Source organism: Chenopodium album, chromosome 4 (assembly GCF_948465745.1).
Source record: "Chenopodium album chromosome 4, dcCheAlbu1.1, whole genome shotgun sequence".
In the NCBI taxonomy this organism is placed as follows: domain Eukaryota; kingdom Viridiplantae; phylum Streptophyta; class Magnoliopsida; order Caryophyllales; family Amaranthaceae; genus Chenopodium; species Chenopodium album.
This window is the reverse complement of record NC_137837.1, coordinates 16,776,774-16,789,706: the sequence shown is the minus strand read 5'-3', so window position 1 is coordinate 16,789,706 and position 12,933 is coordinate 16,776,774. Positions and strand designations below refer to the sequence as shown.

At 33.6% G+C, this 12,933-nt stretch overlaps 1 protein-coding gene across 1 annotated transcript; it reads right to left on the bottom strand.

The window, feature by feature from the left end:
* Positions 1-5,115: 5,115 nt before the first annotated feature.
* Positions 5,116-11,004, bottom strand: LOC145628979 (UTP--glucose-1-phosphate uridylyltransferase-like). Its single transcript, XM_081681434.1, has 21 exons — positions 10,778-11,004; positions 10,612-10,659; positions 10,391-10,482; positions 10,165-10,255; positions 9,309-9,369; positions 9,151-9,228; positions 9,013-9,063; positions 8,833-8,906; positions 8,603-8,675; positions 8,418-8,475; positions 8,177-8,223; positions 8,035-8,100; positions 7,351-7,383; positions 7,112-7,164; positions 6,951-7,026; positions 6,817-6,873; positions 6,646-6,729; positions 6,459-6,557; positions 6,274-6,378; positions 5,523-5,594; positions 5,116-5,442 (listed from the first exon to the last, which is right to left on the bottom strand). The coding sequence occupies exons 1-21, from the start codon at positions 10,861-10,863 to the stop codon at positions 5,416-5,418; spliced, it is 1,431 nt and encodes a 476-aa protein (XP_081537560.1). The 5' UTR covers positions 10,864-11,004; the 3' UTR covers positions 5,116-5,415.
* Positions 11,005-12,933: the final 1,929 nt, after the last annotated feature.

Here is a 12,933-nt window from a genome sequence, read left to right as displayed (position 1 = left end):
TGAGAAAGGTGGAAAGTGGAGATGAGGCGAGAGCAGAGGAATTTTAAAAGAGGGAATGATCATTTTTTGTCAAGATGAATTTGGTGCGGAAATAAAGCAATTATCAGGTTTTTATTTGTTTATTAATTTGCTCGTGGATCGCATGCTACATATTTATATATTTAGATTTATTGATTATTATTACCTCCGATTTTTTTTAGTTGCAACTAAAAAAAATCGAAGGTAGTATATGCCTTGCAAATAACATGTTGATGATTAAAATAGTTGTTTGAAAATTTTACAGTAATTTTTTATTTATACAACTACAAAAGTGCAAACAACATGTTGATAATTATTATTAATTAATTAACTTAGGAAACAAAATTAGGCAATAAAAAATTGCTCGCATCAAGCTTGAAATGGTGGAATATGAGATATGCTAAATATGCAAATTAATTATGATTTTGATTGTAAACGTTATGTTATTTTTTCTAAATTAGTGGTTTTATTATTGTAAATGTCGTATAACTATTATTTAATGATATTATTACTTTTCCTTATAAAAAAATAAAATCCAAACACACAATGTTGGAATACATGGGAAAAAAAACAAGTAATGATCTCATGGAATAGGAACAAAAAAAATTTTAGTGTCTATAATTTTTATTTTTTTTTCTATCTAGATTTAATTTTTAACATGTATTTTTTTTATATATAATATTGGACATTTTAAGCTTGCATAAAATAATATACCTTCACAAATTTGGATTTAAATCTTAAAAATTCATTAGATTTTGACGTTTGAGTTAGATGATATCATTTTCCAGCAATTGCTTATTGTGACTTTTCAAGGATAATACTACTCGTTCTAGTTAAAATTGTTACAATTTCAGAATTTCTGCAGCTTTTCAGAGGTTGATTAGAGCATGGGCATTGGTGAGTCACAAGCCTACTCACAACACTATCTCTCTTCTTCTGAGCTACCTTACCATTGCATACGGTGACTCGTTACATACTCACAAAGAGGGGAAGCAACGTCTACTGATGCTCTGATGAGTAACTGACATATGCATGGGCTTTGCTGACTCTTTTATAAAGGAATCTCATATTTATTTGTTGGTCCAATTACCACATGACAACTCATCCAAATTGCTGAACATTTGCATGAGATGTTGTTTTAGTCCAACAGCTCTCCAACGGCTCTATTATTTGGAGCACTTTCGTGTTGATATTATTACTCTAACGGTAATTTTTCACTTCATTTAAACATATTTCCAAAAAATAATTTCACCAACGGTATAATTATAATTTTATCTATAAATAGAGTCTAATATTGATATAGTTTTTCACCCTTAAAATTTCACTCTTCTTTTTTTCATTATAAAAATATTTTGTGATTATGGATCTTAATAATCCTAATTACGGAAGTGGTTCCTCTCAAAATAATCCAAATAACCAATCTTCCAATTCTCCAAATTTTCAAAGTAATTTTCATTTTGATCCAAATAACCCTAATAATCCAAATGCTCAAAGGATGTTATTTTATAACATTCCTAACCAACCAACGCATCCAAACCAACAATTTGTACAACAATTCCCAAATCAATTTCCAAACCAAAATTACACCCAACAATTCTCAAACCAATTTTTAAACCAAAATTTGCAACAAATTCCCCAAAATTATCCTTCTGGTTTTATGTTCCCAATGTCGCAACATTATGGTGTGAACCAAATAATTCAAAACAGTCCAGCAACTCCCGAGGGAGAAAGAAGCAGTAACTTAACCCCACCCGATGATCCAAGGGTTCCACAACAAGCCAATGATGATGTTGATGGTGTTGGTGATGATGATGTTGTTCAAGGTCCCCACGGGAGCAACACTAATGTTAGGGCAGAAAAATGGGGTGCAAAAGAAGATGATGCCCTCGTTTCGGCTTGGGTCGAATGTGCAGTTGAAGATCCAGAGACGGCAACTGATCAAAGTTTGGCCGTAATGTGGAGGAACATAAAATCCCTTTACGATCAAGCCAGAGAAGAAAATCCATCCACCATGCGCCCTAGAACTTTAAGATCTATTAAAAGTCGGTGGGCAAGAATAAATAAAGATGTGAGTATATGGGTTGGTTGCTATAGTGAAGCGAAAAAAAGGTATAGGAGTGGTACCAACACTCATGATGAAATGACCGAAGCTCATGAAATATATAGAGGTACGTGTAATGGTTCACGCTTTGGTTTAATTGGTTGTTGGGAGATGTTGAGAGAGTTAGACAAATGGAAGCCAATGGACCTGGATTTACCTTCTAGTAATGGTGGCAATTCGAAAAGATCATAACCAGATACTACAACTGATGAAGGTCCAAAAACTCATACTCGTCGTCGTCGTCCTGACGGGGTGAAAGCATCTAAAAGAAAAGGTAAATCTGTTGTCAATTCTGGAATTCAAATTGGGGGTAGTTCTAAAATTAAAAACTTAGAGTCGTTTACTCAAGCCCTATCAGAGATGAATGTAATGAAAGGTCAACACAAAGATGTTGATGAAAGGCGAATTGATGTAGCAAAACGTATGCTAGAGTATCAGAAGGAGCGAGATGCCATCAAAGCTCGGAAGAAACAAGAAGAAAAAAGGTTCAAGCTATTTAGTGTCCTTCTTGCAAAACCAATTCTATCCGAAGAAGAAAAAGAAATATATCTAAAATTAAAGCAAGAATTTGCACATCTTCTAGGCTAGTTTAAATATCAATAATAATATAAAATTAGCTCAATAATGAGAAATGTTGTAAAATATGACCGACATGCAATGCTACATTGAAATGTCACATGTTGACAAGAAATCTGTAAGCAATAATATCAGAGAATCTCATCTTTTACTGTTTTGTGTACCCATACATTGAATTGTCATACAAAAGAAATCTACAAACCTTATCAGAAATGTAATCTTTTTGAGTTGTTTATCCATTCAATGAATTACCAATGTAAAAAATCTGTAAACCTTATCGAAAATCATATCTCATATACTTGTGTGCCCATATATCATAATAATTACCATCCATTTTTTTGAATAATTTTAGAAGTTATAAATAAGGGGGCTACACTTCATATTTCAATACATAAATATAAGTATTATTTCTACAAAAAAAAATAACTCTCTCTTCCTCTCTACCAAAAAATATTACAAAATGAACTCTGATTCAAATTCTTCTAGTTCATCTAGTTCTGGGTTATTTGATTACATGGTGAACGACTATGTAGAGTGGCATGAATCAATTACCCAAAGGCGAAAAGAAGATGAATTGATCGAGGAAGCGATCAATACAGCTGTTGTTCCCTTTGTAACATCAACTTATCAGACCCCTTTCACTCTTGAACCTACGTACCAAAGGTGGTATGTACCAAGAGATCGAGAATATGCTGATATTCAGTTTTATAACGATTACTTTAGTCCCCAACCATTGTACCCTGCTAATATGTTTCGTCGACGGTTTCGCATGCGTAAGAATGTGTTCACACGCATTGTTAATCAACTAAGCGAAAGTGATGTTTACTTTCAACAAAGGCCGGATGCCACCGGAAGACTAGGTGCATCCCCCCTCCAAAAATGCACTGCAGCAATTCGAATGTTAGCATACGGTACATCTGTTGATGCAGTTGATGAGTATCTTAAAATCGCGTCAAGTACTGCAAGAGAAGGTCTGGCTCACTTTGTTGAAGGGGTCGTAGCTCAATTTGGACCAGAGTACTTGAGGAGGGCAAATACTATGGATACTGAACGGCTCCTCCGTGAAAGTTATGCTCGTGGATTTCCTGGTATGATGGGCAGCATTGATTGCATGCATTGGGAGTGGAAAAATTGTCCGCGTGCATGGAAAGGAATGTATCAAGGTAGAAGTAAAACAGCAACGGTGATCTTGGAGGTTTCGCAAGACTTGTGGATATGGCACGCTTTTTTTGGAACACCGGGTTCTTGTAATCATATAAATGTCCTCCAACGGTCGCCGGTGTTCTCTGATATATGTGAGGGAAAAGCTCCAGAGGTTACCTTCAATGTCAACGGAAATACATACAATATGGGTTATTATCTTACAGACAGTATCTATCCGAAATGGGCAACATTTATCCCAGCAATCAAACATCCACAAACTGGTAAGCACAAATTATTTACCAAGAAGCAAGAGAGTTATCGAAAGGACGTTGAACGTGCCTTTGGAGTGTTACAAGCTCGATTTGCAATAATACGCCAACCAAGTCTAGCATGGTCGACCGAAATTTTATGGAAAATTGTAATGGCTTGTATTATCATGCATAATATGATTGTTGAAGATGAGCGAGATGGATATTTGCATTATGATGCAACTGAATTTATCAATGATCAACCGCAAAATGTAGCTGAATCATCAACTAGTAACAACAACCAACCATTTACTGTGAGAAGTGGACGATTGGATAGGCTCAATCTAAATGGTTATATGGAAAATAAAATAATGTTCGTGATAAGGAGACCCATATTGCACTAAAGAATGACTTGGTTGAACATATATGGGGACGTTTCGGCAACGAATGAAGAGATGACAAAAGTCACTGTTAATGAATATTGTATTTTAAATTTTAATGGATGTCTTTGCTAAATAAACTATGTTATTAATATATTGTATTATTTTTGTACTTTTCATTTCAAATATTAGAAAAAAAAATTTATTAATATTGTACTATTTATAATGCTCTAATTAAAAAGAAAAAAAATTAAAAATGTCTAACTTTTTTTAATTAATTATGTAAGTTCAAAAATTACAAATAAATAATAGAGATTAATACATGTTTTAAAAAATATAAAATAAAACAAGAGTGAGAAAGAGAAAATGATGGGGTAGTTATGAGAGAGAATGGTGAGTAACCTCACCATTGTAGATAAATAAATAAGGTAACTCACACTAGTAGCTTAAGATAGTGGAAGGTGAGGTGGAAGATGATTTGGAAAAAAGATAAATAAAAAAGATAGTTGAAAGTGAGGTGGAGAATGGTGAGTAACCTCACCAATGCCCATGCTCTTAGGCGCTTAAAAGATGCATTCTGGGACCTAAATAGCCTTTAACAAACCAGAAGTGTAGAGCTACTTAAGCAGTGATACATTTACAGAAAAGATGATAAAAAGCTTCGAACGGAGAACTATAGCAGTATAGGAAGTTACCAAAAAAACACCCTGTATAGGGAAATGCCCGAAATGGGCATACAAAGACAGGCCACCAACATAAAAAAACAGCTAGACATTATTCAAACTTCTTAAGCTCTGGAACCAGTTTTGCTAAAAAATTGTTCAACAAAATTATATCTCCAAAACTCAAAATTCTATAATCTGTTTTCTCGTATATCAAAACCATGAAATTACTACACAGACCAGATCAGTCAGGTGATCATGTTTCGCATCCAACGATCCTCAATGCTTTAAAGATCCTCAGCACCATTGATTTCCTGAGGAAGGAGGGAAGCTATTGTAAATACACTCAAAGAGTAATCTATAAATAAGTTAACTATCGGTGCCAAGTGCTAACCTTGTCGGCAATTACTGCACCATCTGGAATTTCCAGCTTTGCTCCAGACTTAGCACTGATGGTCACTTTTCCCTGTTGCAGTATAATCAGGTTTAGCTTAAGTACAGAATAATGTAAGGGAAGTCAAAAATATCAGCAAAATTGCGTTCACGCATCACATGATGGTTATTTATGATGTAAAAATTAAACACTTAGTTCATATATAGATGAGATTATGAGAATGAACATTGTGTTTTGATTTTGGAAAGCAGAAAAACTATCAGAAAAGAGCAGCTGATCTGAACTATGAACATCGATGCTGAAAGCCTGAAACTGAAAGAAAACCTGACATTTGCTTAGAAAAGTATTTGTGTGATTACTCAAATATCACCAAAAACATGGCCTCAAAAAAAAAAAAAAAAAAGAAAAAAAAAATACTGAATATTGGTTAAGTGACGTATTTTGCAAGTGGAAATTGCAATCAATTAGGCAACATCCAAATTGCACATCAGCTCAACTGGATTGGACACACAGGACTGTTCATAATCATCTCATGCCCCATATATAGCATTCGTAAACACAAGGCACAATTACCAGAACTCAAGACACCAATTTAATATGTAGTGAGAGAACAACTTTGAGACTTTCCCTTCTTGCTCTCTTTCTAAAATCTCATAACAAAAATCTAGGGATGAGGTTTCGGATATACTATCAAAAGAGCCAAAAAAATAAATAAATAAAAATAAAAAAAAGAAAGAAAGAATCTTAGTACCTTGAGAGCAATTCCAGTGCCAAACCAAACATCTCCTACCACCTTCAAGCTATCTAGCTCAATGATACTGGGGATCGACTTAAACCGGCTTAAGAAGTTGCTGACCTGCTCACAAGAACATTTAACAATAGCTAAGAACCTAACACCATAAATAATCAAAGAACTTCACGAAAGCTAGACAAAACCTTTTTGAACTCAGGGCCCAACTCAATAGTGGGGTTAGCGGGGTTGTTTCTAGCTGGGTTTCTTATCACAAAGCCATCAACAACAGTGTACAGATCCGACTGCAGTAAACCAAATACTGTTAATAAAAATGTCATCTATAAAAATACAAAACAGAAACACTTCTGACTTCTAGTTGTAGTCAAATACCTGGACAAGGAGCAAATCTGAAGTTGCCTTCACTGGAAGGAATCGTGAACGAGGCACATTCATACCAATAGCATTATCAAAGAACTGTTACACAAAAAAGAAGAGTTAATATTAAGATCACCATTCTAGTACTGACACTTTTAAATTGGATAATTAATTGAAAATAAGTACCTTAATTGCAGCACCAGCAGCTGTTTCCAATTGAAGAACCTTAACTCCATCAACTTCCTGTAAACAAGATCAAATTAGCCGAAGGCTCCATGATAGGTTTAATAACTTCTGTAACCTCAAAATTAGTGGAATACCTTGGGGTTTGGAATAATTTCCATCTTAAGTGCATTAGCTTCTACAAGCCTTTTGACTGCATGCAAATTAACCCACCTGAAAATCAAATTACACCATGAGGTAACTCCGCTATTCATCAATGGTTTGAACTCTTTGTCTCTTTGTAAACAATATAACTTACAGGTTGTTGGTGTTGAAAATTTTGAACTTCTCAATCGACTTGAATTCATTGACCTGATTTGAAGAAGTACAATCACATGTGATTAATTCAACTCATCAACATTGTATAAAGAGCTTTTTCATCGGATACCAAAACAAGTAACATATGACATGTAAAGGAGGACATTACGGGCAAAAGAAATATAGTTTTCTTATGGTAAATACGTGTAATAAAAGAAAAGAAGAATGAACAGAACTCACATGTTCATCAGGAACCTGTGCAATTTCTAGAAGCTGCATCACAAGATAGACAAATTTCCTTTATCAGCACCATGTTAAATAGCACAAGACCAGCACAATGGTAAAACAACACGTTTCATTGGCTTAGACAAGAACGTGATATTGGGTACACAAAATACCAATAAGCTTCTCTTGGTTAAAATAGATGCACAAGTTAACATGTGGTTAAGCTCTACACTTACATTCAATTGATGGGAGCTTTTTACTGATTCTAATTTAAGCAAACGTGGTCTATTTCTAACATCAGGATTCAATTCCAAAGTTCAAAAGTTAAATTACTCTTTCATAAAATTTAATAATGGTGCCCCCAGATTCCCTTGAGAAATTAACATCAATATCATAATAGAAGTAGTAGAGTACAAGTCATCAGATATGCCAACAAATTACATACAAAGGGCCTAATCTTTGGACATATGTAATACTCTGATTCAGTTTGAAGTATGTTAGACTTAGACTTAGGCATAAGCAATCAGATTGGATTCAATTAGACATGCTGGAATTTGCACTCTAAAATCCAAGTCCAAAATATTGTGGATAAATATTTATTCTTTCCACCTTATAAATCTCCAGTACAGGATAGAAAAATTACAAAGTTGAGCTACAATTTAAAAATCATGATAGCCATGAATGCTTCATAACACATACCTGGACCTTTCCTTCATAGGAAATAAGAGTACCACCTTTAACATCAGCCAAAGTTTTGGGGGTAACCTACATGAAGATAGAAAAATAAGACATATGGAAGCAGGAAATGGCATAAGCAACTTCCAAAGATTAGGCTGCTTACCTCCATACAGTATTCGTTCTTATTTTGGACCAAGTGATTTAAGATCTCTGTGTAGTGCATTAAGGAGGACAATTGTGTGGAATACAATGATGAAACTATGTTGCAATATATAATGTGAATTAAGTCTAAAAGAAAGTAATTACTGAATTAATCACATCTTAATCCGCATAACATATACGAAAGAGTCTATTGGAAGCCTTTGTAAAAATAAATAAATTAATTAAAGCCAGAAGTAGGATACTCAAATCCACAATAGCCCCCAGATTGTCAGAGTTGGCAACAAAGATATACTCCTTGCCCTGTTTGATCAAGTGAAAATCATGATACAGATAAGTCATAGTATCAAGTATGTCCTAAAAAAAATCATTACTCCACTGAGTCAAAGAGGTATACAACTGCTCAAGTGACATGGCAGGTTAAGTTTACCTGTGACAAAAACAGGTCAAGTTTCCCACTGTTCATCAAGGATGGGAACACATCACCATGACCAGGAGGATACCTTCATAAGCACAAGATGATCAAAAGAAGTACATATATATTCCATCAGATCAAAATTTATACCAAATACAGAACATATAAGAGATGAGATATATGCATCTACATTCAACAAACACAACATGCAAATATTTGAGGCCAATGTCAGTGTAGAATAATACCATCCATCCTTGCCGGTTTGACCTTTGCATGGCAATGGCGAGAAATCTTCAACAACCAGACGAGGGTATTGACTCTGAATTGTAAATCAAATCCAGTGAGTAAAGATATGATGAAAGGAAACACATCACCACACTGTGGTACCTAAAGCAAGAGGCATTAACTCGGCTAGAGTAACAAACCTGATTAAATGTGTGAATCTCAACATTTGAATTGGTGTATTTTTCAACAATCTGTATGCAATTAGTTTAAAGTCGTGAAAAGACGCTCCACAGGATAAAAGACTAACATCACAGAACACTAAAAAAAGGGTACTGTACCTTAAGTGTATCATCATGTGTGTTGAATGAGTTCATCAGAACCAAAGGCACTTTGGATCCATACTTGCTGTTAAGGCTCTGTGTATCATCCAAAAGAGGGTAAGAGGCCAACAAGAATCATAATATACAGAAATATCAGAGAAAAGAGAATGCAGTACCTCAATTTGCTTAACTATAAGGTCAAGGAAGGTCAGGCCATTACGGACTTCAATGACAGACCTGTACCGCATAAAAGAAAACAAACTTTAGTATTCAAAGTTATGCTCACACATTAAGAAGATCGAGACCACATTTACTGGCCGAGACAGAATTATCTACTAGCAATACCAGCAAATGTATCCTCCTACAAATTCTGAAATACAAACATTTACTAAGAAAAAGACTTGGTTTTAAACTGAAGAAAACATCATCAATAAATAAGATTGGATCCAAATGATAGTAAATTTGAAAATCAATCTTCCAGCAACGCATGATCTACTATTGTAAATTTGACGCTTGTTATGGATCTTGTAATCAAGAACATTTTTGCGTAGTTGGTCCATTTTTCCTTAAAACAGATCTCCTTTACTACCATATTAGTGAAAACAAATGTGCTATCAGTCTTAAAGTTAGCTTTAGATTAGGTCAAATAATATAGATTGTTAATGCATCATGATCACATTTCACATCAGAAGTTGATTGGCTGTTACAAATTACAATATGTAAAAATATAATCGATTATGGATCAACTTCCTAGCCTATTTGAAAATCATACTTCTCTAATATTGAGTACGTACAAGATATCGATACTTTTCCATCACATCAAACTTAGATCATGTATTCTTTGCTTATCACACATAACAGCACACATGAAATCTACAAACAAAACCACTTCAATCATACGATCCAACCAACGAAGTAAATGCATCAGATCTTAGAATTATACGTAGTAAATCATAATCAACGATCAAAACACAAAATGTAACTAAATTGTAGCAAAATCAAAATTTCATGATCTACGTTAAAACAACATACTTAGGACCAGTACAACCCATGGTTGTTCCGAGACCGCCATTGAGCTTCAACACCACAAGTTTGTCCAAAAGCTCCTTAGTTTTAGCCTCATCTACATTTCATCCAAAAATTTAAAAAATAAATAAAAAAAATTAATCAACAAATAAATAAAATTCAGATCACATTTCATTGAATGATTGACATTAAAACGTCAAAAACAAGAGAATTTCAATCAAATTGTATTCACCTTCAGGTGGCGGTGATACGGTGTCGTATGGAACAACAATGTCATCGGTAGGAGTCTTGATTTTGCTCCAATCAACATGCTGAGCTTCTCCACTACAAAATTTTCCAATTAAATGCACAAATTCACACTATCAAATCTCAGGAAAACGAAATCAACCAAATCCAGATGATAATTCACTAATTCACGAAATTATTTTCATATTTTTGAAAAAAATTGCGTACCTTAGGTAACGAGCTACAAGGCTGATGAATCCAGATTTCTCATTCTCACTGCAATCATAAATCATAATCATCAAAAAAATATCAAGATCTTAGATCCAAATCACATAAAATTGAACCGAAAATTAATCAAATTATGCGAAAATGAAGAAATCGAAGACAGTGAAACCTGATTTGGTTGAGACCAGAGACAGCAGAACGAAGGTTCTCAAGTTTCTGAGCTTCAACAGAGCTGAGAGTTGCAGCGGACGCCATTAATGGAGGTGACGAAGCTTCGATAAACAGAAAGAGGAGAGAGAAAGAGAGAAGGAAGAGTGAGAAAAGAGTGGAGAGTGGTGATGAGGTGGGAGAGGAGGAAGGCTTTAAAATGAAATTAATGATCCGACAAATACGCTTTTTTTGTCCGAACCTGATTTTTGTGCGCAAAACTATGTATTTTTCAGATATTTATTTTTCTTTTTTTAATTTAATTTTTTTGAATGAAAAGGGAAAATATGGTAGATATCTAGAAGAAAAGAGAATATACAGGCGAATATAATTCCGGTGTGCGAGTTTTTTTTGGGGAGAAAATAATTGGCGCCTACTCCCTTCGTTTTTTTAAGTCCCTTATTGTGATGCACACGTAGTTTCATTAAAAAGGAGTAAATTTACTCCCTTCGTGTTTTTTTAATAGTTAGTTTGGAATCTTTGGATAGAGAAAGGGGAAGAAACAGAAGGGGAGGGAGGAGAAGAGGAGGGGATGGAAGAATGGTAAGTTTTTCTTCTAAATTTCTCTATTGATAGAGGGATAAATTTCCTACAATTTAATCATTCCATTTCTCTCCCCTTCAATTCCATTCCTTCCTCATTTGCTATCCAAATTAAAGATATTTTATCTCTCCATTTCTCTTCCTTTCCTTTCCCTCCATTTCCTTCAAAACAAACACACCGTAAGTGTTACACCTACCAAATCCGGCCATGTTTTAATAAGTGTTCCTTTTTTGGTAAAAATTTACATTAAAATATTATATCTCTCTCTTCTCATGATCCTCACCCAAACCCACTACTACTTTTTTTACTATATCTCTCCTCTTACATTCATTACTTTTCAATAAACTATTAACCCCATTATCTTTCTTTTACAATTTTTTAATACTTCAACTACCCTACTTACCTCTTATTTTATTTGAGTCAATTAATGAATTTTTTTTTCCACTGTTTGGTTTGTGAAGGGGTGAAAAATTCATCCTTAATGATAGAATACATTTTTCTTCACAGAATAAGGGAAGACACATTTTCCTCTCTCCTTCTTACCTCTTTTTTTTTACTTCATTCTCATTCATCCTTACATTTTCACTTCAAAAATTTTTTTTTTCTTGTATGCAACCAAACAAAGGAAAACTAATTTCCAATTGTGCTTTTCCTTAAAGATATTTTTTGTATGAGAACTAATTTTCCATCGAAAATGGTTTATATTAAACCAAACAGGACCTTGGATTTGCACCCCTCAATTTTTGAGATAAAAAATTTAAAACTACATATATTCTAACTGCCAAGCTTTGTTTTAGTCGTAAAAGGGGAATTTGTGAAACTTTGTGTTGTGCGGCCATTAGGGGTTCAAATCCCAAATTTTTTTATTTTTTTTTTAACCATTACTCTTTGTTCCAAATCAAATTACCCCCTACACTATTTTTTTACTACGTACAAGATATTAGAAAAACATTAATATGATTAAGTAATTCAAATTATTTCTCCCTTATTCTTAATAATAAAGATTTTATTTTTCGATTTTACAAATTATTTACGGAGTATGGAGTATTTATTAACCATAATGATAATTTAGATATGAATTGGAGTACAAAATACTAGCATTAAATAAAATAAAATAAAATAATTTGATACTTCATACTATATATAGTTTTTATTTTTAATTGTAATTATTTTGATATGTATAATATGACTTTGTATTGTTTAATTTTTTGAATAAGTTCGCCGTCAAATGTATGAGTTGCGTTCCCTACAACAATTGTTTGTTTAACGAATTGCATGTCCAAAATCAAATTGACAATTAGTAAGGAGCACAACAATGTACTAACACATTGCATTGCATCAAAAAAATCACACAGTTTGTTATTTTGCTAATCGTTTTTGGGAGATTTTTATAATATGAATTGAATCCCTAAAATAAAGTTCGATTTTAATTTAGTTCTAAATATTCTTAAACAACTATAAGCTATTGCGCTACCCCTGATTGGAAATCTTGAATCCACCACTGTATATGGTTTTGAATAAGAAAATTTAAGAAATATAAATGGGGGATCATTAAGTGTAATGCGAAAAAGAGAA

Bases quoted from the DNA above. Each gene is read 5' to 3' on its own strand.
- LOC145628979 (XM_081681434.1), bottom strand. From the start codon at position 10,863: ATGGCGTCCGCTGCAACTCTCAGCTCTGTTGAAGCTCAGAAACTTGAG. The intron at 10,256-10,390 runs GTGAATACAATT...GATGAAATGTAG, and splicing joins CGTATCACCGCCACCTGAAG to ATGAGGCTAAAACTAAGGAG. The intron at 9,370-10,164 runs GTATGTTGTTTT...TATGCGGTACAG, and splicing joins ATGGGTTGTACTGGTCCTAA to GTCTGTCATTGAAGTCCGTA.